Source organism: Gymnoscopelus microlampas (genome assembly GCF_963454915.1).
Source record: "Gymnoscopelus microlampas genome assembly, chromosome: 22".
Taxonomy (NCBI): domain Eukaryota; kingdom Metazoa; phylum Chordata; class Actinopteri; order Myctophiformes; family Myctophidae; genus Gymnoscopelus; species Gymnoscopelus microlampas.
Genome location: NC_139959.1, coordinates 13,733,054 through 13,754,284, shown reverse-complemented (window position 1 = coordinate 13,754,284; position 21,231 = coordinate 13,733,054). Strand labels below are relative to the sequence as shown.

The 21,231-nt window shown below is 41.0% G+C and overlaps 2 protein-coding genes across 2 annotated transcripts; one reads left to right on the top strand and one right to left on the bottom strand.

Moving 5' to 3' along the window:
• Positions 1-9,848: 9,848 nt before the first annotated feature.
• On the top strand, positions 9,849-10,732 carry crhb (corticotropin releasing hormone b). Its single transcript, XM_084049153.1, has one exon. The coding sequence runs from the start codon at positions 9,864-9,866 to the stop codon at positions 10,368-10,370; it is 507 nt and encodes a 168-aa protein (XP_083905279.1). The 5' UTR covers positions 9,849-9,863; the 3' UTR covers positions 10,371-10,732.
• A 1,851-nt stretch (positions 10,733-12,583) lies between these two features.
• trim55b (tripartite motif containing 55b) lies at positions 12,584-20,622 on the bottom strand. The gene is made up of 8 exons (XM_084049139.1): positions 20,327-20,622; positions 19,236-19,405; positions 17,980-18,160; positions 16,886-16,981; positions 15,407-15,640; positions 14,800-14,822; positions 14,578-14,702; positions 12,584-14,145 (listed from the first exon to the last, which is right to left on the bottom strand). The coding sequence occupies exons 1-8, from the start codon at positions 20,456-20,458 to the stop codon at positions 13,982-13,984; spliced, it is 1,125 nt and encodes a 374-aa protein (XP_083905265.1). The 5' UTR covers positions 20,459-20,622; the 3' UTR covers positions 12,584-13,981.
• Positions 20,623-21,231: the final 609 nt, after the last annotated feature.

Sequence of the window (21,231 nt, the reverse complement as noted above, 5' to 3'; positions counted from 1 at the left end):
CTAGACTGGTGCCCGTTGGGCACCGGCTTACTCGGGAACGATGCAAGTTGGGAACGATGCAAATAGAGAAGGCATGCCCCACCCTGTTGTGCAATACCTGTTATACCCGTTGTAGCGTCAAAAGTCCTTTACTTCTGGCACTACTGGTTGCCGATGGCCAGGGATAAGTTCAGACGTGTGCTCAATATAAACTGAAGTCCAAAACGCCTGTGGAGTTCATAAACAAATAACATTCCCTGTTTCCTCGCGTATCTTGAAGACCAGGCCCATTGCAAGTTGCTTGCAATGGTATTTTGTGTAGGTATTTCGTGAAATAACCAGTGGTTCCCAACCTTTTCTGAATCAGGGCTCACTTGAAAATCTTGAAAGCTTTCACGGCCCACCCATCTGACCTCTTAACACGGCAGCCATTTGGCTCAAGAGCGTTTCTCTGAACCATCTTTCCTCTCTTAAGTAATACACAGGATATTGTGTGTGTAGCGTCAAAGTCCTATACTTTAAGCACTTACTGGTTGCAGACGGCCAGGGAGGAAGTTTAGACGTGTGCTCAATAAGACTGATCTTATTAAAGACCTTGTTAAATACCTTGGCCAACCTTGGCCTTGACCATGCCCTGCAGTGACGTCATCAAAGGAGCAAAAACAGCATTCAAATGGCTCTTACACACCAGCCCCTAATTGCTACAGACTATTTTGTTTTTCATTATTCGACTGAGAGATTGGCCTAATTTGTTATATTAATGAACTAATAGTTTGCCAAAAATAGGATATACATCATGATTTATTGGGAGAAACCAAGCCAGTATATTTAAGCACCCCTACCGCCCAAATGGAATGTTCCTCTATTGCATAACATATTTTTTGCATGATTCGACTGAGAGATTGGCAGTTGAATCAGACTGATTCGACTGCCAATCTCAGTCGAATCATGCCAAAAAAACAAACAAAAATAGTTTACAAAATATATATATATATATATATTTTTTTTTTTTTTTTTTTTTTTTTGTGTTGCATTAGTCGATCAGATTCGACTATAGAAATCCTTAGTCGGGGACAGGCCTAAAAACAAATCTACCATTGAAACGAGGCAGTTGTTTGACTTAAGTGTTGTGTCAAAGTCTTATACTTTAAGCACTACTGGTTGCCGACAGCCAGGGAGGAAGTTTAGATGCGTGCTCAATAAGACTGATGTCCAAAACGTGTGCGTACGTAGAGTTGATAACAAAATGATATTTATTCGCTGTATAGTTGTCCGTCACTTCAGCATTCAAACATGATGCAAGGCAAAATAAACAGTCAAACGAATACATACAGATAGGTCAAAGGTCAAGGTCACAGTGGTAGGTCAAAGTTTATCTTTATGCTTATAATATACACAGCATGTGGCGTGGGTGTAGCTAGCCTATATGAGCTACATTCATATAGACAGATTTGTCCTTGAGGGCTTATTGGCATCACAGTTAATGTTGCCTCACACTCATACTGGCAAATGTACAATTCAAGCGCATGTAACATGCTGGACAGGCAGCCAGCACTCTCACATTTTTTCTTTAATGGCATTATATTTACAGAGGTTGAGATTCTTCATATTCTTTATTAGGCGCAGAGTAGTCTCGTGTAGCCAGAGAACTATTCCACAATCTCCGAATGCTGTATAGAGTCTGGAACTACACCTCCCGAAATCCGAGTAACGGAAGCTGGCATTTCCGGTCACGAAGATATATTTTAAAATATCTTTACATTTTATTTTTTAATTTCCATTTCTCCTAAGCAGCAAGCTATATATGCCTATGATTTTGATTCATATTAGGATACATTTGCGTGACTGTAAAGACAAAACGGAAGTGGGGAGGGGGTTTCACTTCCGCTTTATATTTTAGATATTTTAGATATTTTATATTTCAGAGCTTCCGAGTCCCAGACTGTATGACCGGAAACATTTGAAAATTGTGGGAGGCAACAGTCTGGCCGAGAGACTAGGCACAGAGTAATAGAAATATAGCGTGATGTAGACAGTTCTTTCTTTTTTGGCTGTGACACACAGCAGAGAGCAAGTGTCGAACAACGTGTCGCACGGCGAAAGTCCTAAAGGACAAAGAGCACGAAAGTGTGGTAAAGTGTTTTTAGATACAGAAGCTTTTGCTAGCTAAACCTTGTTTTAATTTGTTTGTTTTTCAAATGTAATTTAAACTTGTTTTTTTATTGTGCTGCTTCTTCGCCAGGTCACTCTCGTAAAAGAGATTTTATCTCAATGAGGTCTACCTGGTTAAATAAAGGAAAGAAAAAAACACTCAAATAATGGGTTGGTTCTTTTCTCGTAAATAGTTAGAGTTAAGGCCTTTGCAGACAGGGTGCGATTTTTCGCACGGAAAAAACGGACAATATAACTTTTTAATAGAACACATGGTTCTCTATGACCTCATGCACACCGGCTCCGAATTTGCCGTGCGGCAGTGGCTGCAGCGTTTTTTGTTTTTTTTTCAATCGAACCCAGTTCGATTTGTGCGTCTTTTTGCATGCGGTTAAAACTGCTGGTTAAATCGTACCCAGTCTGCAAAGGCCTTTCCTGTTGCATGATGGACTAAAGACTTGTTGGATTCTACAAACTGGGAAAGTAAGCTTCCAACTTTTTTCATGTTCCACGTATTCCTAATTTATGCAACGTCGTATGACAGTCAGTGTCACAAACAGAAAACAGCAGATGTACAAGGCAGCTCACTATGTGATGCAAGGCACTCTGAGCTTGTACATCTGCTATTTCTGGTGCGTGACACTGTTGTATGCTGAAGTACAAATCAGGCTTTAAGTTTAATATCACAGTGAGTGCAGGCTTGTTAGCCTTTTCACTACCAACCAACCTGCGCTTGTACAGTAGAGGAAACAGTGGCTGACTCATCTGCTAGAGCAGCAACAGGAGATGACATTTCCTCTCGCCTGCTTCTGATTGTATTCTTCTTGCCTTCATCCTTTCTTGAAGCTATGTCATTCTAGTGAATTAGCTAATGCCAGATGACAACAAGCTCTGTAAAGATGTGCTGTGCTCTCTCTCTCTCACTCACTCACACAAAATGCGCAGGTGCGGTCTAGATCTGCTACTTGAATGACACATGATACGTGGTGGAGGACCCAAAACATAGCCGACGTGAGTTTTTGTCCAACATCATAATTATTTTAGAGGGCTTATTAGAACTAGACTGGTGCCCGTTGGGCACCGGCTTACTCGGGAACGATGCAAGTTGGGAACGATGCAAATAGAGAAGGCATGCCCCACCCTGTTGTGCAATACCTGTTATACCCGTTGTAGCGTCAAAAGTCCTTTACTTCTGGCACTACTGGTTGCCGATGGCCAGGGATAAGTTCAGACGTGTGCTCAATATAAACTGAAGTCCAAAACGCCTGTGGAGTTCATAAACAAATAACATTTATCTACTTATATAATCGAGGATTGACTTCCGCCCCCCCGCTGACGCCATACCCACAGCTCTGTTGTCGAGTAAACACAACACCGACACACCACATCTCGCCACCACAGTTGCCACGGCGTGCGCGCAGAATTTACGGGTGGCGTAGGCCACCTATCATTGCTCACTACATATTTTCCACCTCGCAACATAATTAATTCTACTCACCACATTACGACCCCAACGGAAGGGGAAACAGTTCCGCACCGTTTACCGTGCGCACCACCGACACCGAACGCCGACGGCTTTAGCCGAAACAACACGAAGCGGCCGCCATTGAAACTCCGCAGCTCTCTGCATCGCCAGCACAACAACACAAGCACGTCCTTCGCTTCACCCCCCCCCCCTCTAGCTTACCTTTTTGATGACCCAGGCCGTTGCTTTCACTTCAGTCATGTCTGTATCACAATATGTCCGTCATTCACGTGCCATGTACATCCCAAACACAAAACAAAACACGCAGCCATCTTTGTCATGCCCCCACTTCCCACAACAACAGCTGAGGCATCTGTGTTGCCACGTTCCCAGAAGATAAGCACAAAAGACAAGAAAATATCAAAACAGGCGAAGGGGTCCGCCATGTTCCATGGGGGTACCAACACCCCCAGGAAAATACAAAAATATTTTTTTTTTTTACATTTCTTTTTTTTTTTTACTTTTGGAATTTTTTATCCCACGATTTTGGTACCCCAAGCGCGGGGCTGGACCTCTAGTTCTTAATATCCTAGTAATTGCCACTTGATTGGTCACTTAAGCACACAATAAATACAATTAAACAAACAGTTAAACGCACAGGATATAGACCAACAGCCCTCGCAAACAGTCAAGAAAATGTGTGCCTCTGCCACAAGCAACACCTGAGCCTGATTAGGGACAGGGTTAAATACTATGTTACCACGGCAACCTTGGCCTTGACGAAGCCATGCAGTGTTGTCATCAAATAAGAAACAACATGGCTCATATGGCTCTTACACACCAGCCCCTAATTGCTACTGGCAGAAAACAGAGCAATTCTTAAAACAAAAAACAAACAAAGAGCCATAGAAACTAAACAAAATTGAAATACAAAAACCCTTCAGGTAAATAACTCAGGCAATATTCAAATTTTCAAATCCAAACTAAAAGTTTTAATCTGTACCTTGACAAAAGGCAGATTTTAGTTACAGGTCTTTCTTCACTTTCCCACTTTTAATATTTGTTCTCCCTTCAGTTTCCTTTTTGTAAGTTTCACTGGCACTGTTGTGTACTAGAAAGGGGGAAGATGAGTCAGAGACCTGTTTAAGCTCCTCAGGTGTCTTCTGCCTTTGTACTTTTCTTTCTTGAGCTCTGCCATCTTCCATTCCTCATCTTTCTTGAGCTTTGCCATCTTCCTTTCTTCCTCTCCTTTCAGCTTTTAGCTGCTACCTTCTTGACGGCAGGCTTCTTGGCTTTCTTTGCTGCCACCTTCTTTGGCTTTTTAGGCACGGTGGTTTCTTGGTGCTTTTATGCACTGAGTGGCTCTTTCACCACTCTGTTCAGCTTGGGAGAGCTAGGTGCGCCGGTACCTTTATTTCTGAACCAGAGTGCCTTTTGCTATCAGGCTCTTGACGGCAATCTTGACCCTTGTCCTTCTCTACATCGTAGCCACCAGGAGCCAGAGCTTTCTTGACCGCAGCCAGGGACACGCCGCTCCGTTCCTTGGAGGCGGACACGGCCCAGCGCCGCTAGGGCCGGTCTTCTTGGGTCGTGGAGCTGCTGCCTTCTTCTTGGCGGCCTTGGCCGGAGCTGGTGCGACTACTGCCTGCATCTCCTGTTTCCTCCTCAGAGCCTCAGCTCTCTCCTCCAAAGCATGCACCTCTTTAAGCGCAGCAGCACGAGCCATGAGTGCGGCTTCATCCGCCTCTGCTATGATTCGTGCAGATGACCTTTTGCTTGCCTTTGAAGCAGTGGATTGGCTATGGTTTGAATGAACATTAGATACAACATTTCTGTCATGGGGTTCAACATTAACCTCACCACCATTGTATTTGTCACAGTCATGAGCAGCAACGGAACCCTGAATATCAACCCCCTCATTGTCAAAGTCAACATCAGGGCAGCTTCAGGCACCTGTCCATTTCATCAATAAAACCATCAAAACTCATTTTTGCTTTGTACCATATTTGATGAGCATTTTTGGCTTCATCATACATACCCATAAATTCGCAAGATGTACCTTTTGCCTCATTTAGATATTGTTGCCACAATGTCTTTGGGGCAACAATATATATTATATATTGGGGCACTCCCTGGAACCAAACCCGCACCCTAACCCTAACCGCACGCGGATGCCACATAGTCGGAGAAAAGGTCTGTCGGATTATCGCATGCCTCCCCATGGATTACCGGTGTACATACAGTACATACACATATGTACGTACAGAGAACTTGCATACGACTGACCACTGTCATTGACATTCATTCTCCCTTGCACTGAAAAGTGTGAATGAATGTTTTGCCACAAAATTCCGACATCCCAATAGTCCGACAAACGTTAGGTTAGTGGGGAGGCATGCGTTAATCCGACAGACCTTTTCTCCGACTATGTGGCATCCGCGTGTGAGGTTAGGGATAGGGATAGGATTATTAATAAATGGGACCAACTGAATAAATAGCTGCTGTGGTTATGGTGCAGGCTGGCGGAAAAGGCTCAAGAAGACCTCTCTAAAGAGTCTGGCTTGAGTCTCCTGCATGTGTCTAAACATAGTCATTATCCAGGACCTTTCTCTCTACCCTCTCATTGACCCACTCTGCAGCCTTTACTAAGTATTTTGGCTCCTGGAGTCGGAGGTTCATACCTCTCTCTGAGGTAATATTCCCTGTTCATTTCACCAAAAAGCTTTTGCATGTCCTTTGACATCTGCTCAAGCCTGGAGTTGTTTTTGGCCTTTTTCCATGGTACAGAACAGAGCTCATACAACTTCTGCATGTACTGTATTTTGTTCCTTCCATTTGCTAAATTATTAGCAAATGGAACATATATTCTGTACTGTACATTCTCTATACATAACTATGTACTATTTACATATTATGTAATTGCTGCTAAATTAAGTTGTAACTTTTTTTAAAACCTGTTGAGTAATTTTATCCTGTCACATGTTTCAGTTAGTCATGTTCTTGTTCACCTGTCTCCTGTATTAAAACACCCATGGGTTTCATGGGTTTTCATGGGTTTTGAAACCCACCTTGCCTGGCTACATTTGGGTTCTTACCTCACCAGCACGTTTCCCCAAATCAACTGAAATTTTTTGAAATATGGCCAGTTCAATTGCCCCTTGCCATTTCTTCTATGATAGTCATTTACTGGAGGTATTTTCTCTGTAGACCTTTCAAAATGATAATGGCCCGGGGCTTCCTTCTCTTTATACTTCATTCGTGTAGGATGTCTGTAATCTTGTCGTAGACCACGCTACTTGTAACGGTAATCCTCCTCGGCTCTAATAGACAGCACTTCCTTTATTATTATTTCCTTTACGAAAGCACCGTCATACATTACAGAAATTTGGTGCTTTCAGCTGTGGGTGAAGAGTTATGTAAATGATGCAAGGTTAAGAGTGGGGAGATTTACGGAGCAAAATAAAACAGTTGACACCAACTCCTGTTCCCACATTACGCCAATATGAAACTTTGCCAGTGCAGTGGATTAACAGCTTTGTGCAAGTAAACTATTCAAATGAATAGTTTACTCCTGCAGATAGTGGTCAGTGTGTAAGGTCATGTTACGGAGTAGGAAGCTCTTTCTAATTGAGGAATGGTTGGAGGGCTGCAGCCCGGAGCCTTTCCGGTCGTACCTCGATGAGAGGATTTCTCTTCCAGTGATCAGTTTGGGGACAGTGATTTGAAAAGGAGGTGACATGAGTTGACCACAAGCAGTTACTCCCTCATCTGGCAGAGTTTTCTATTTGTGTCAGCGAACATGTGCTTCTTGTGATGGGACCTGACACCTCGCCCGGAGGAACATGTAAGAAGATGTGATGGGAGAAACTACAGGAAAAACCAATAACACACTGGCTGCAAATTACTTTTTTCATCACCTCAGTCTCAAGATTGATGTAATGCTTTTAAGATATTTTGGTGACAAATCCACTTGGTGTTCCACTACTATTGTATTTATGGAATCAAATTATCTGCCAGGCTGCATTTTCATACCTGTCTTCTGAACACTTGAATTGGTCGTCCTTTTCCTTAAGTGCTCAATATGTGCTACGGCAACCTCTCCAGTCCATACACATGAGTCCACAACATTCTATTACAGACTTTCATGCATTTATTGAATTTATTTTTGAAGATTCATTTGAAGTTGTTTTTTTTTCATAAATTGTGATGAGCTAAAAATATGCAATACAAAAATCTGAGTCTCCTTTATGTCAGTTTTATTCTTTTTGACACAATTTGACACAAACGCAATAATGAAGTAATTCAAGTGAGAATGTGTCGCAAAATGTTGGTCAAGGGGAGAAAGAAAAGGAAAGACAGAAAAGCAAGTGCTCCAGTTTGTTGTCAAACTGTTTAAGATTCCAGTGATTAATTGATTAATTGATTCATTTAGATCAAGCACTCCATCTTAAAAGCGTGACATGCTTCATTGGCGGTACCGGGTGAGGTGGCATCATAGACACTGTGACGTACATGTAGATATCAGCAACACGGATGAATCATTCAAAAAAAGCACACACAGGTGAGATGCTTGAAAGTGTGTCCTCCCAGAATACAACAAAGCGTGGCAGGGAAAGTACTCTGACATCATTACATAACTGTCAGTGTGGTGTATTGTGCATTTGCAGCAGTGGTGGAGAAAGCATAATCCCAGTACTTGAAACAAAGTATAGATAGTCCAGGTGAAATATTACCCTCAACTACAAGTGAAAATGGCTCAGTCGGATTTGTACATGAGTTAAAGTACTGGAGTGCATGCTTTTAAAAACACTAAGGCCTACGCATTCAAAGGTATACTCATTACAAAGTAGCCTACATTAAAAAATGTTTTGTTTTACTATCAAAGCATTGCTGTATTACAATTACATTTTCCCAATAACTATAGTGAAAGACCTACAAGATTATGATGACCCTTGTAGATCTGCTTTTTCACTAGACTTGAAATAGGGCTTAAGCGGTTGATTCATAAAGTAATAGGAGTCAAAATTTCAATATTTGTCTTTGAAATGTAGTGGAGTGTATCTAAGTATCCAAACATACTTGTTACTGCACACCACTGATTTGGAACATCAAGGTCAGTCAGAGACCTTAAATGTTAATCTAACCTCTGGATGGATTATATTTGTGTCGATTAAAATGTGTAATATCTGGTGTTATGTTTTGCATTTGACCCAAAAGTATTTGGTGACACTGTAACAGCACAGTCATGTCTTCAGTTGTTTAGAACATCTGAAATTAATATTAATGAGACCTGATTCTCATTCTATAATTCTAGTGTCTAACTCTGAACTCAAACTGTAGAAAAATAGAATAAAGCAGGAACTATATGTCTTCAAGTTGTCTTCAAAATTCATTTTAGACTGAAATAGGCAGCAGGTTGCATTTAGGCCTACACACACGCACACACACACACGCACGCACGCACGCGCACACACACACACACACACACACACACACACACACACACACACACACACACACACACACACACACACACTTATGACTCATCTCATCTCAGCTAAACTAAAGCACTTTGTCGTAGGCGTTCATTCAAGTTACACCCATCCATGCACGGACGCGCAGCCTCATTCTAAACTCAGACTGGGGCACATGGCACATAGTGGGGGTCTTGGCTTCTATATAAGTCCAGTCAATCTAGCCTTAAACTAACTTCTTGAACGCGTGAACAAGGACGACATCTCGCTCTTCAAGGGAACTTAGGCTATTGGAGTTTTAATAACGATTAAGGTATGGCAAACAAAAAAAAACAAAAAAAAACATATGTGGGCTATAGCCTATACAAACAAATATTTTATCTTGGTGTTACTTATTATGCCTATTAAGTTACCAATTAAATGAGAGTTCCACTCTCCCAAAAAACAAAACATTCTGCGTTTCAACAAACCATGATTGATTAATTGATTGAATACTTTATTAACAGTTTGCAAAAACAAACTGATCTATTGCATAGTAGGCTGTGTTTATAATTATTTGAAAATGCACTTGTTTTTGTCTTAGAGGTAAAGAATCACACATACATTATCTAGGGAGACATTAACACATTTATCACCTGAAAAATGCGCATTTTACGCACGGGATTCCATATTGGGCACTGAATTTACACCACGTGAATGTTTGCCTTTGTTTCGTTCATTTTATGATAATCTCATGAAATGAATCAAAGCAATCATGCATCCTTCTTCTCTCAGATTCTTGCTGCTATCCTGACATGAAGCTCAATCTCCTTGGCACCACCGTGATTCTGCTCGTTGCCTTCTTACCGCGCTATGAATGTAGGGTGATCGACAGCCCTGGCGCAGCGCAGCGCACAGCATCATCTCCCGCCAGCATCTCCCGCCAGCTGAAGCGATCCGTTCCCATCCTGGAGAGGCTTGGGGAGGAGTATTTCATCCGACTCAACAACGGGAACTCGAACTCTTTAGGGTCGATGTTGTATCCCCGAGGGTCACCCGCAGTCTACAACAGAGCCTCGCAGCTCCACCTGACACAGCGCCTGTTGCAAGGGAAAACTGGGAGCCTGAAGGAGCTCGTAGGCGGCTTGGCAACAAGCCACCTGAATGACTGGGCGGTGCGGGGAAGGAGGTCCGAGGAGCCGCCGATCTCCCTGGATCTCACCTTCCACCTGCTCCGCGAGATGATGGAAATGTCCAGAGCTGAGAATTTGGCCCAACAGGCGCAGAGTAACAGACGAATGATGGACCTCTTCGGGAAATGAAGATCTCGACCCGTCCACCAAAGAGTTGTTTCGTTTTATTTTTTATTTTTTATCATAATTATAATCAGTGGTGGAAAAAGTACTCATATGTTTTACTTAAGTAAAAGTAGCCTATCAATACTGCGATGTAGAAATACTCTTGTTACAAGTTAAAGTCCGGAATGCAAAATGTAGCCTATTTTGGTAAAAGCACAAAAATGTACTTAAAGTATCAAAAGTAGAAAGTACTTATTATGCAGAATATCCCATTTCACAAGTTTTCAAATGTTTTTTTTTTTTTCTTTTTTGAAAATAGCAGATCTACAAGCTCACAATGTGTCACATCGCCATGCATCATAAGCTTGTAGATCGTCTATTTTCAAATGGCCGAAATGTATATAGATATAGTGGGTAATGTATGTTTTGCAATAATAATAATATAATAATCAAAATCTACAAAGTAATTAGTAACTCAAGTTTTCAAATAAATGTATTGGAGTAAAAGTACAATATTTGCCTCTGAGATGTATAGTAGAAGTAAAAGTACTGAAAATTTGAAATACCCCAGTAAAGTAAAAAATACTTTAAAATTGTACTTAAGTACAGTACTTGAGTAAATGTACTAAGTTATTTACAGCACTGATTATAATATTTTTTTTTACCATATCTACTTAATCACCACCGTTATTTATAAGTATTTATTCCATAGCTTTAAAGCTCAAACAACAGAGCATAGATAGGCATGACTTGTAATTATCCGATTGTATGTTACTATGCCTGAAATATCAGTTTTTATTGTGGTCGGTGTTTTTTTACATATAGACTATCATTTTTCATATTATGTTTCAGTATATTTATGGTATATTTATGTTTGTTAATAAACTTATGAGCAACCAGACATTTTCGTTGTTCAAGAGAACGTCTTACTGTATATCTATATTTTTAAATAAAATATGAAAAGCATCGTTTACATTTCTCTGTGAATATCATTAATGTGAATAATGAATTATTGGAAATTATTAACAAAAAAAATAGATTCATGTCAGGTTATATCTATGTGATTTTAAAATATTTTCCATTCAGAAAGTATGTTGGCACAGGAATTTGTCTTGATTTGTTTTGGCTTAAAGATAGACGTACTGTTGCATAGAAGTGGTTGGTGGAAATATAGTGAAAATATGAAAGGCCATTATGTCAGGTTACATGAACATTGCTTGATTTACAATAAAGGGTCTGTCTCTGAATGCACAAACCATATTACATTATAACTATGTCACAAGTATCGTCCCAACCTGGGACTCCCAGATTATTTATTAAAAACATTTGAACCCTATAGCATCCCTATTCTGGGGGAACATTTGCCAAAAATAGCAGATCTGCTAGCTCACAGCACAATGTCAGATCGGTTATTTTTGGCGAATAGATTTTGTTTAGAGGGGGGAAAAGAGCGTTCCAAGTTTACTAAGTATAGAGGGTTTAATTAATGATATGCCCTTTTTACACCAATGTCAAGGCTCAAATTATATCTGCAAAAGAGACGCAGATGTGATTTAAAAAAAAGCCAGAAAAACAAATGTGAGGAAAGTATCTGTGAGTGTGACAAGTACGTGCAGACGGTGAGCTTTTACGAAGCATTCTTTTTCTTCTGAAGCCCTTGATCACATTACACCTGCAAGGCAACCACTGAGGCAGCTAGAAGAGACACAACTGGCAACTAATAAGTGTGAAAATAAGCTTGTGTGTGTGTGTGTGTGTGTGTGTGTGTGTGTGTGTGTGTGTGTGTGTGTGTGTGTGTGTGTGTGTGTGTGTGTGTGTGTGTGTGTGCGCGCGTGCACGAGCGTGTGTGCGTGCGCACGCGTATGCACGTGTGTGTGTGTGTGTGTGTGTGTGTGTGTGTGTGTATGTGCATGCAGTGCTGATCCTTGACCCCTGGTGTCAGGGAGAACTAAACAAGTATCAAGGGTGTGAGTCATCCTATTCTGTTTGCCCTACTTAGCAACTGGGGGGCTTAATACTGCATTGAATCCATCTGTAAATGATCCAAGCAACTGAGAGATGTTGGACAATAATTAGAATTGACTCCATGGCAGACCAGAGTTGCAGAAAGTTCAGACCCTTGCGAGGAAGCTTCAAGCTACAGTATAGAAATGAAGACAACACATTGGTTTTATAGAAAGAGACGAGTGTAGAGTAGAGGGCAATAAACTTTATTCCCTTTCGCTCGCTCGCTCACCCACTGTCTCTCTCTCTCTCTCTCTCACACACACACACACACACACACACACACACACACACACACACACACACACACACACACACACACACACACACACACACACACACACACACACACACACACACACACACACACACACACACACACACACACACACACACACACACACACACAGAACTGGGGTGCAATCATAGCCTGATTATACAAGATTTTTTTCATTGTTCAGTCTCTCCATCATGTGAACAATTGCCAATGACTGTGAAAAAGGTGCTTGTGCAATTACATGTTTAATGGCCAAAGAAGAATGGTAGAATATGGCAACACAGATTTTCTCTAACCAAATAATATACCAGAGAATACAGTGTTCAAAGCAGCCTGCCACAAATGAGCTGTTGAAATATAGAATACCTGTGTATAAATTACCTGTGTATATTCATGTGTATAAAAATCACATGTCATTTTCTCCCTGTATTTGTTGATGCAGCATCCTATTTATGAAATAATAACATCAGTGTGTATAAAAAGTAAACACAGAGGGGAAAAGGGAGGCCTTCTTGTTTGAAATATAACGATGTACTCAAAGCACTCAATGGCTTAAAAAAGACAAGAAAAAGAAAAGAATAAAAATCGAGGAATTTTTGTCACCCCACAGACACTCATAGCCAGCCTGTTTTACATCTACCTAAAGCCATCAACTGACGAACATACGTTATGTAATATATACAGTACGTTATGAGGTCATAAATTCCTCCATCATTAACATGATCATGATAACATTCAACCTATCAGCAACACTTGAAAAAAAAACACCACCTTCCACTTCCATGCCACCCATCACACCAATCCCAGCCATCAAGGTGAGAACAAGGGTGAGAACTTGAGACTTCATATTCCCTCTTCTCTGAACTCTTAGTTCCTCAAGTACCACTCACAGGCAAATCAGGAGTGTCACCTTAACTCTGACCCGTAAGGGCCCATTTCCATCCAATCATCGTTGTTGTCAGGCAGAAACCTTGTACCTAAATATTATTATTATTTGTAAATTAACGTCTGCTTTGTCGTAAAAGAGTGTAAAAGTTACAAAAATAGTTAACAAGCTTGTATATCTGCTATTTTCTCTCTTTTAGAAACATTTAGAAAATGAAAGTGAAAGTGGTTTATTCATATTGAACCAATGAAAAGAGCAACACAAGCTTGTGAGTAATTAATAACTACAGTGGATCCAGACAATTCTTTCCATTTCCTGAAAAGTAACAGTTTTGTTCAAGGTTTCTGCCCAACAGTAACGAACAGTTCAGTGAACATAATTGACCTGAAAATAAAGATCTTGGAGCAACACACACCATTCATCCTGATTCCATCCAGCGTAAGAATTGTCTGGGCCAAAGGCTGACAGCTAAGTTGAGGCAGCGCTCTTGTCCGTATTGGGGGTGGGGTTCATCAGCGGGGACACACCGAGTTGGACTGAGGTTGCGTTGCCCCCACCCGAAGAGGCCTGAATTCCCTCTCCTTCCTCAGCGCCTTCCTCTCCGTCCTCAACTTCTTCATCGTCTTCATCATCTGTAGACGGAAGGACATGTAGGCAGCAAATATGTCAGCTGTTTTTTTGCTACTCTAATATTTGTATCAATCTTGGTACCGCCCCTGGTCACCAGGTGGGGCCGGCAACCAATTTGTCCAGAACCACCACCACCACCACCTTTGTATCTTTGATATAAAAAAGATGTTATTTCCTGTTCTTGACCTAACCTGAAGAACACCGCAAGGTCGAAACTTTTCTGCTGTTTTGCTAATAAAGTTGGAGCATCTAAAGTGATTTGCGAGCCCTTTGTTTTGCTTCATGGTTTAGCTGCTTTTGCATTTTGGCTCAGCCCCAGGGACGGGGGATGTGATTATTTTTGTCTTTGAACAGCAAATATGTCAGACCACACGAGAGTCTACACACAGCCACGGAATATGAAATTCATATGACGGAATCTCTGTGCTGTTTACCTTGGATGAAGTCAATGGTGCGCAGGGCCCTTCCTTCCTTTGTGAAGTTGACACTGTAGTGATCCATGTTCTCGTAGCCACGCTCAACCTTTTCCAGGTGGGCCGTACTCGACGCTTCCATAATCCTGACAACAGTTTGTTCGATTAAGAGAAATGCCAGCCTTTTAGATAGTAATTTATTTGGTGATACACAATTGCCCCATTATAAACACACATACTCACTTTATGAGGAGAGGCTTTGACGCCTGTCGGAAAGGAAAGGAAACAACCCAGGAGAGAGAAAAACATCACATCAAGTTGTTTAAACACATTAACTCTGGTGTATCTATCTTGGGCAAAATTTCTAAAATGTAAAAAGTAAATTAGTAATTTATTTTCTTCCAAAAGTTTTTTTAACATTTTCTAAAAAATGTATACATATTCTTCCTTTTTTCAATTTTCAAAAAAGTTAAAGTAGCAGATCTATAGATCTGCTATTTTAGCCATTTGTCTTTTGACAAAGTTAAGTGAAGTTGGTTAAGTCCAAATATGAAACTGTGATCATAGTATAATTACAATGGACTTCTTAAAGTCAAATTTATGCTTCGGTGACAATTTAAAGTCTGGTGTGATGTGTCGCTCGACTAAAACTTATTTTCACTGAAAAAAGACAATCAGGCTTAAACCGGCACTATGGAATGTTGGGTATTAGTGCCTGATGCGCCCTATTATGTATATACGTAGTAATACAGTTAAGCCCATAGCAGCTGAGTCTATAACGTTGCTTACAAATTGAACTTTATAATTTTGTGGGACATAATATGCTGTAGTTATTATTACCGACTCTCACCTGTAGGAAGACGGCCATCTCTGGCTCCTCCATGGTCTGAATTCCTGTCTCCACTGTCTTACAACTCTCCTCTAAATGGTCTCCGTACTTCCTGGTTAGGCCTCGGATGTAGTTGAGCTTCTCTTCCTGTTCAAGTGTCACCCGCTGGCCCATCACCCTCTTCTTTTCCTCCAGGATGGCATACAAGTGATCAAACTTCTCACACACCAGGGACTTTTGCCTCCTACCACTCTCCTGTGCAAGCATGAACAAGGGCAGCAGAAACGTTTAGGGAGACAGGTGCACAAATGCATATTCTCAAACACATGCACACATACAAACAAGTTCACATGCACAATACGAGTCATACATTCTGAAAGTCCATCCTCTTTAATCATTCATTGCCACAATTCAGGTGAAAGAGTCAATGTAGTTGATGATGTAATAAGTAATTTTACTATTTAATCATTCATCACCACAATGCAGGTGAAAGAGTCAATGTCGTTGATGATGTAATATAAGTAATCTATTATTATAATTGGCTTGTGGTTCGACACTTGTTTATTCGCATTCTTTGTTGAGCTTCGTTCTAGCAGACCACACGTGTGTCCAATTTCCAAAAATAATTCGCAAAAAAATCCATCATGCCTCTAGTCACTGCATAGTCTACTTTAAATTGTTCAGCATACATTTGTATTAGCTTTTTGACCCATATTTGACGCACTAAATGACATTTCTACAACATTACACATCATCTTTAATCTCCAGGTCTTTAGTAAGCTATTATCTCTTTGCAGTCACTCGTAACTGTCACCAATAGGAACACACGCCTTGCCCACACATAACTACAAGTCGGCAAGTGCGTCCTCTGTTGTTGCATCGCGTTTGTCATTCAATATGTAGCCATGTGCATGCCCACAATAATTGTAATAATAGAATAGCTTATATTGTAGGCTAGATGTGCGGGCCAGGATAGTTTTACTACAAACGCAGATTAGACTTGACTATCTGATGATGCCATATGTGCAGGAAAGACAGCAGGGCCTGCTAGTCCATCTTAACCCCAAGCGTGTTCCATAGGAGGTCATAAGCACCCACACTTCCTCCTTGCTAAACTGTAGCTTATAATCTCCAGTGCCGTGTGTGGACCAAAGAAGCGCTGTCCTTGTACCATCAATTATATATTTTTTTGTGATGTCCGAGGTAAGGGACAATGGCAGGGCTCTATTCATAGTAGCAGCATACGCGTGGTGACTACAGGGGAGATGGAGATAGACAGAGACATTGAAGCGTGTCTTTACTGTCCAACTTCTCTCTCTCTCTCTCTCTCTTGCACGTCTCTAACAGACATTAACAGACAGGCTCACTTACAAAAGTGAAACACAGACTGTGATTCATGCTATAAGTTAGTTTGGTTGGGTGAGGGCATTTGGGTGCAGCTAGAGGGGGTGTCTTGCTGTGTGAGTGAATGGCCACGTGCAGTTGTGGTGGGACACTGACCTCTATGGCCCGACAGGCTTCCTCCAGTTGACTAATGATCCCCTGGATCCTATCATTGCTCCCCACCATCATGGCTATGCCGTCGCTCAGCTCCGTCTGGGAGGACAAGGACACAGGGAAGTAAAAACCTGAGCATTTATCCACACACGCGTGTGTGTGTGTGTGTGTGTGTGTGTGTGTGTGTGTGTGTGTGTGTGTGTGTGTGTGTGTGTGTGTGTGTGTGTGTGTGTGTGTGTGTGTGTGTGAATACTTTATTAGTCAGCATGTTGTACAGTAAGACATTAAGGCTAAAAGGATAATACAAAAAAGTCCTGGGGACTTAATTCCATTGTGGAAATTATGTATTCAATTCACCAACATTACATAGCATTAAAAAAAATACACAATACTACAGTACATGTCATCAACAAATACTACACTATATGTGGATGGAGAAAAAGGGAAAACGACGGCAGTAAATGACACCTCCTTTCGATGGGAATTTATATTTGCCTCCCCTTTTGGTCTCCTGATAGATGTTTTTTCAGGCCAGTTTTGAAAGAAGCCAATGATTCACATGACACATCACATGGATGGTGTCAGGGCATTCCACATTTTGGTGGCAGAATATAGAATTTTCTCATGTTTGCTCTAAATTTGGGTGGTACCAGATCATGGTCGCCCCCGTAGTGTTGTGGCTATTGTCACTCACTTTGGAGAAGTAGTTAAGACAGGTATGAGGGTATTGAGGGCGCTGTCCCCCTGACTTCTACCCTGAGCCATCCCAAACTAGCAAAGTATGTTGGAATTAGGTGTGTCATGGGCTTAAGGCCGAGAAGAAGTCGTATCAGTTTGGGAGGTCTGGAGCTTAGTTTTTAGTGACATTGAGATGTTGGAGAACCAAAATGGCATTGAATGAGGGCTCCAGCTAGAGTCTTGAGAGCAATTTTGTTGACAAAAGAGGAAATCCTGCCCTGCCCTTGTTCTTTGATTGACTTTCTTGATCACTTTTGATGCAATTTGTTCACCTGTCAGTTTGTTATCAAGAATACATCCGGAATACAGGCCACGTGTTTGGTAATAGCAGTTCCTTCCATCAGAGTCTCGGTTCTCACCTTTTGCGTCTGGTAGATGCTTGTGAGAGGTGCCACCTCGCAGTCTTTGTGAGCTCCAAATACCTTGCACATGGAGCATGTGGGGACACTGTGGGTCACACAGTAGATGTTGATCTTTTCTTCCACATGAGCCTCACACATGGGTGTCTCCTCCTTTCTCTCTGGCGCTGGCTTGCTGACGCTAACAAAAAAAGCATGTTTAAAGAAAACAGTGTTACCTTCCTGAAAGTTTGCTTTATTATTTGTATTTGTGTCACAGAGTCAGCTCTAGTCAAACTAACAGACCTTGATTATTTGAGCTGAAACGCTGTAGATCTGGTGACATACAAGCCTGCTGACAGTCAGCACCAGGGAGTAGTGAGTGCATAACCACCTTGATTTGAAGTACCCAAGTCTCCCGGACGGCAAACCAAAGGTGAATCCTCCCTTGGCCAAGAGAAATATTAGGCTATTGGTTTTTAGGTAGGACTATAGTATGCTACACATACTGTATGAGTAGGGCCAGAAACTGTCATCCATGAATGCCTCTGACTCACCAGACAAGCTTTGTGGCCCCACAAGCAGCTTCTACACTGACCTATTGCACCAACTAGATGTGAGACAAGACAGGTACAATCCACCAATACATGTCTTGTGCCCATCTCTGTATCCATTGCTACGCACAGAATAGCTTTTACTATTTAGAAACTAAGCCTGAGCAAAGGGAGAATTATAGCAAAGCAAAGCTCTTAAAAACATTGTACAGGGAATTGTACAGAGATAATAACCCAGAGAGTACAAAGGATTTGTTCAGAGCACTAGTTGGTTAATTTTGGGGGAATGTAGTTCATCACCAATGGTACACCAATGAGCAGCAATATATTAATACAAAGCAGACCTATTTTTGCACATTAGAATTATATAGGAGACAAAGGGGACACAGCCATTCTGCATCATAGAGGCCACAGCAATGTCAATGTATTCTCAGGTTGAATCATGAAACTTACAGGAGATGTGCACAGATGTATAGTGATCAATGATTAAACACATTTATATTACTACAGAGGTAACGTTGTTCTGATTTGCAATTGAATAAGTCAAATTCCATGTCATAATGGGTGAAGATATAATAGGCCATACCATGGCCTATTATCTTACAAGAAGTACTGTATGAAAATATTTTAGCAAACATATGATTGCATTCTTCGTTTTGATTTTGCCCATATGGAAAAAGAAGGGGGCGGCCGGGACGCAGATTAGTTTCCTATCGGTCTCACCTGCTGGACTCCTGTTTGAACATGTCGATAATGTTCTCCACCAGAAGGTTCCTCTGGAGCCCATAGACTCCATGCCTGTCCAGCACCACCTCATGCCTGCAGGATGGACATCTGAAGCGGCCACCGGATGTCGCTGACCCCCCCCTTGTAGGAAGGTATGGGTTTGAAGCCTGTAAACGGACACAGACAAAGTCACAAATCAAAATCTCAAATTAGTGCTCATGGAATGGGGGCCGTAATGAATATCATGCTCATCTCATCTTTGCCAAGATGTTATTATTTTACATGAGGTTTAAGAAGCAGTAGCAGAAATGTATACTCTATGAGCATTATCAACAATCAACAAAGAGTTTATTTGTCTGACACATTTGTCATGAATTCAATAACATTATAGGGCATGAAAAAAAAATAGAGGAACATTATAGGGCACTAGTAAGATATACTTACTTTAAAGGTAGCATAAGTAATATTTTTGGGTTAAAACAAAATGTGTTTTTTTTGTGTTAAAGTTAAAGGTCTATATTCAGATAACAATCATTCCTATAATGACTATATTCAGATAGCAATCATTGCTATAGACTATAGTATAGTCTATAGTAATGATTGTTATCTCAATATAGACCTTTAACTTTTTGCCTACAGAGTGTTTGTTCAATAACAGGTGTATCCGTCTCTCCAGCTCTTTAATAAACAGAAAATAGATTTTCAGGTGGTTTGCCAGTTTAATCAATCAGGATAGAGTAGCCTACCCATTTATCAGTTTCATATAGTGTTGCAATTCCAATTTTGTATGCTCATTTCTTTGCGTCATCACTTCCAATTTCACTTATTTATCCTGTATCCTGTATAAGTTCTCTCTCTTGATTGGATAAAATAGGTATCCTGACCTGAACATGCACTTTCTGTTTACTAAAGAGCTGGAGAGACAGAGACTCCTGTTACTGAACGAACACTCTATAGCAATGGCTATATTTAACACCTATTTTAACCTCTTGCTGTTTTAATACACAAGCAAGTCCTGTTATGTAATGTCATGGTGGCTCTTGCTTTGTTGTTAATCAAATCAAATCAAATAACATAAAGATTCTTACCTGGAAAACGTCATTGGCACACTTTCTGCAGAGGTTGTGCTGGCAAGGAAGGATAACCACAGGCTTTGTAAACGTTTCCAAGCAAATGGGGCAAATGAGCTGTTTCTCCAAGTCCTGCATGCCGGCATTCATGTTGAGACAAAAGCAATGTATAAGACATAAAACACGAAAAATGTCTAACTTCTTAGCCTAAGCTATTAATACTGTACATAAGCATTAATTTCTTAAAGGAATGTAAAGTAAGGCCCTGGGCTAAGCTAAAGAATAGGCCTGTTGCTCTCTTTCCAGTGGGTGTATGGTCCTCCTAATCTAGCAGGCGCTGGTGTGTCAGGTCTTTTTTTAGACTCTAGCTGCCTGTCACGTCAAAGGTTGGTTGCCATATTTACTTGGCCATATTTGAAAGTGATACTATGGGCTGGTCTAGCAGGGCAGAGCTTAAGCAGCTGCTGCCATGGCCTGGGTCTGTGGCTCTCATCTCAGACACGCTGACTAATTGGCTTATTCCTTCTTACTAAATTCAGAGATGAAATCAGGTCTGTTTTGCAATTTAGGGATGATGCCATCTTTTTCTTTTTTTTTTACTTTATTGGCAGTTTAAAAAAATCACAACAGATTAATTAGGAAAAACGTCAACCTGGATTATACACAAAAAAGACAGCTTGTTTCCATTGTGGTCCACCTTGAGACATAGAACTACACGCAACAAACTGCACGAACAACCATGAAACAAAGACAAATAAATCCTTATATAAGCTGGGAGCAATGTGTAGCAGGGGTCTTCAACAGGGGGTCCATAGGGGATCCTCAGAGCTACTATAGGGGGTCCGCCAAATCTTTGTGTGATTGGAATTTTCTTTTTTACATTAACCACTTAAACCCTAGCATCCCTTTTCTGAGGAGAACTT

What these genes read in the sequence shown, in the direction of transcription:
- crhb (XM_084049153.1), top strand. Translation starts at nt 9,864, where the DNA reads ATGAAGCTCAATCTCCTTGGCACCACCGTGATTCTGCTCGTTGCCTTC.
- trim55b (XM_084049139.1), bottom strand. Translation starts at nt 20,458, where the DNA reads ATGAATGCCGGCATGCAGGACTTGGAGAAACAGCTCATTTGCCCCATT. An exon ending in TTCAAACAGGAGTCCAGCAG is followed by an intron (nt 18,161 to 19,235) that starts GTGAGACCGATA and finishes TTTTTTTGTTAG; the next exon opens with CGTCAGCAAGCCAGCGCCAG. An exon ending in TCAAAGCCTCTCCTCATAAA is followed by an intron (nt 14,703 to 14,799) that starts GTGAGTATGTGT and finishes AACTGTTGTCAG; the next exon opens with GATTATGGAAGCGTCGAGTA.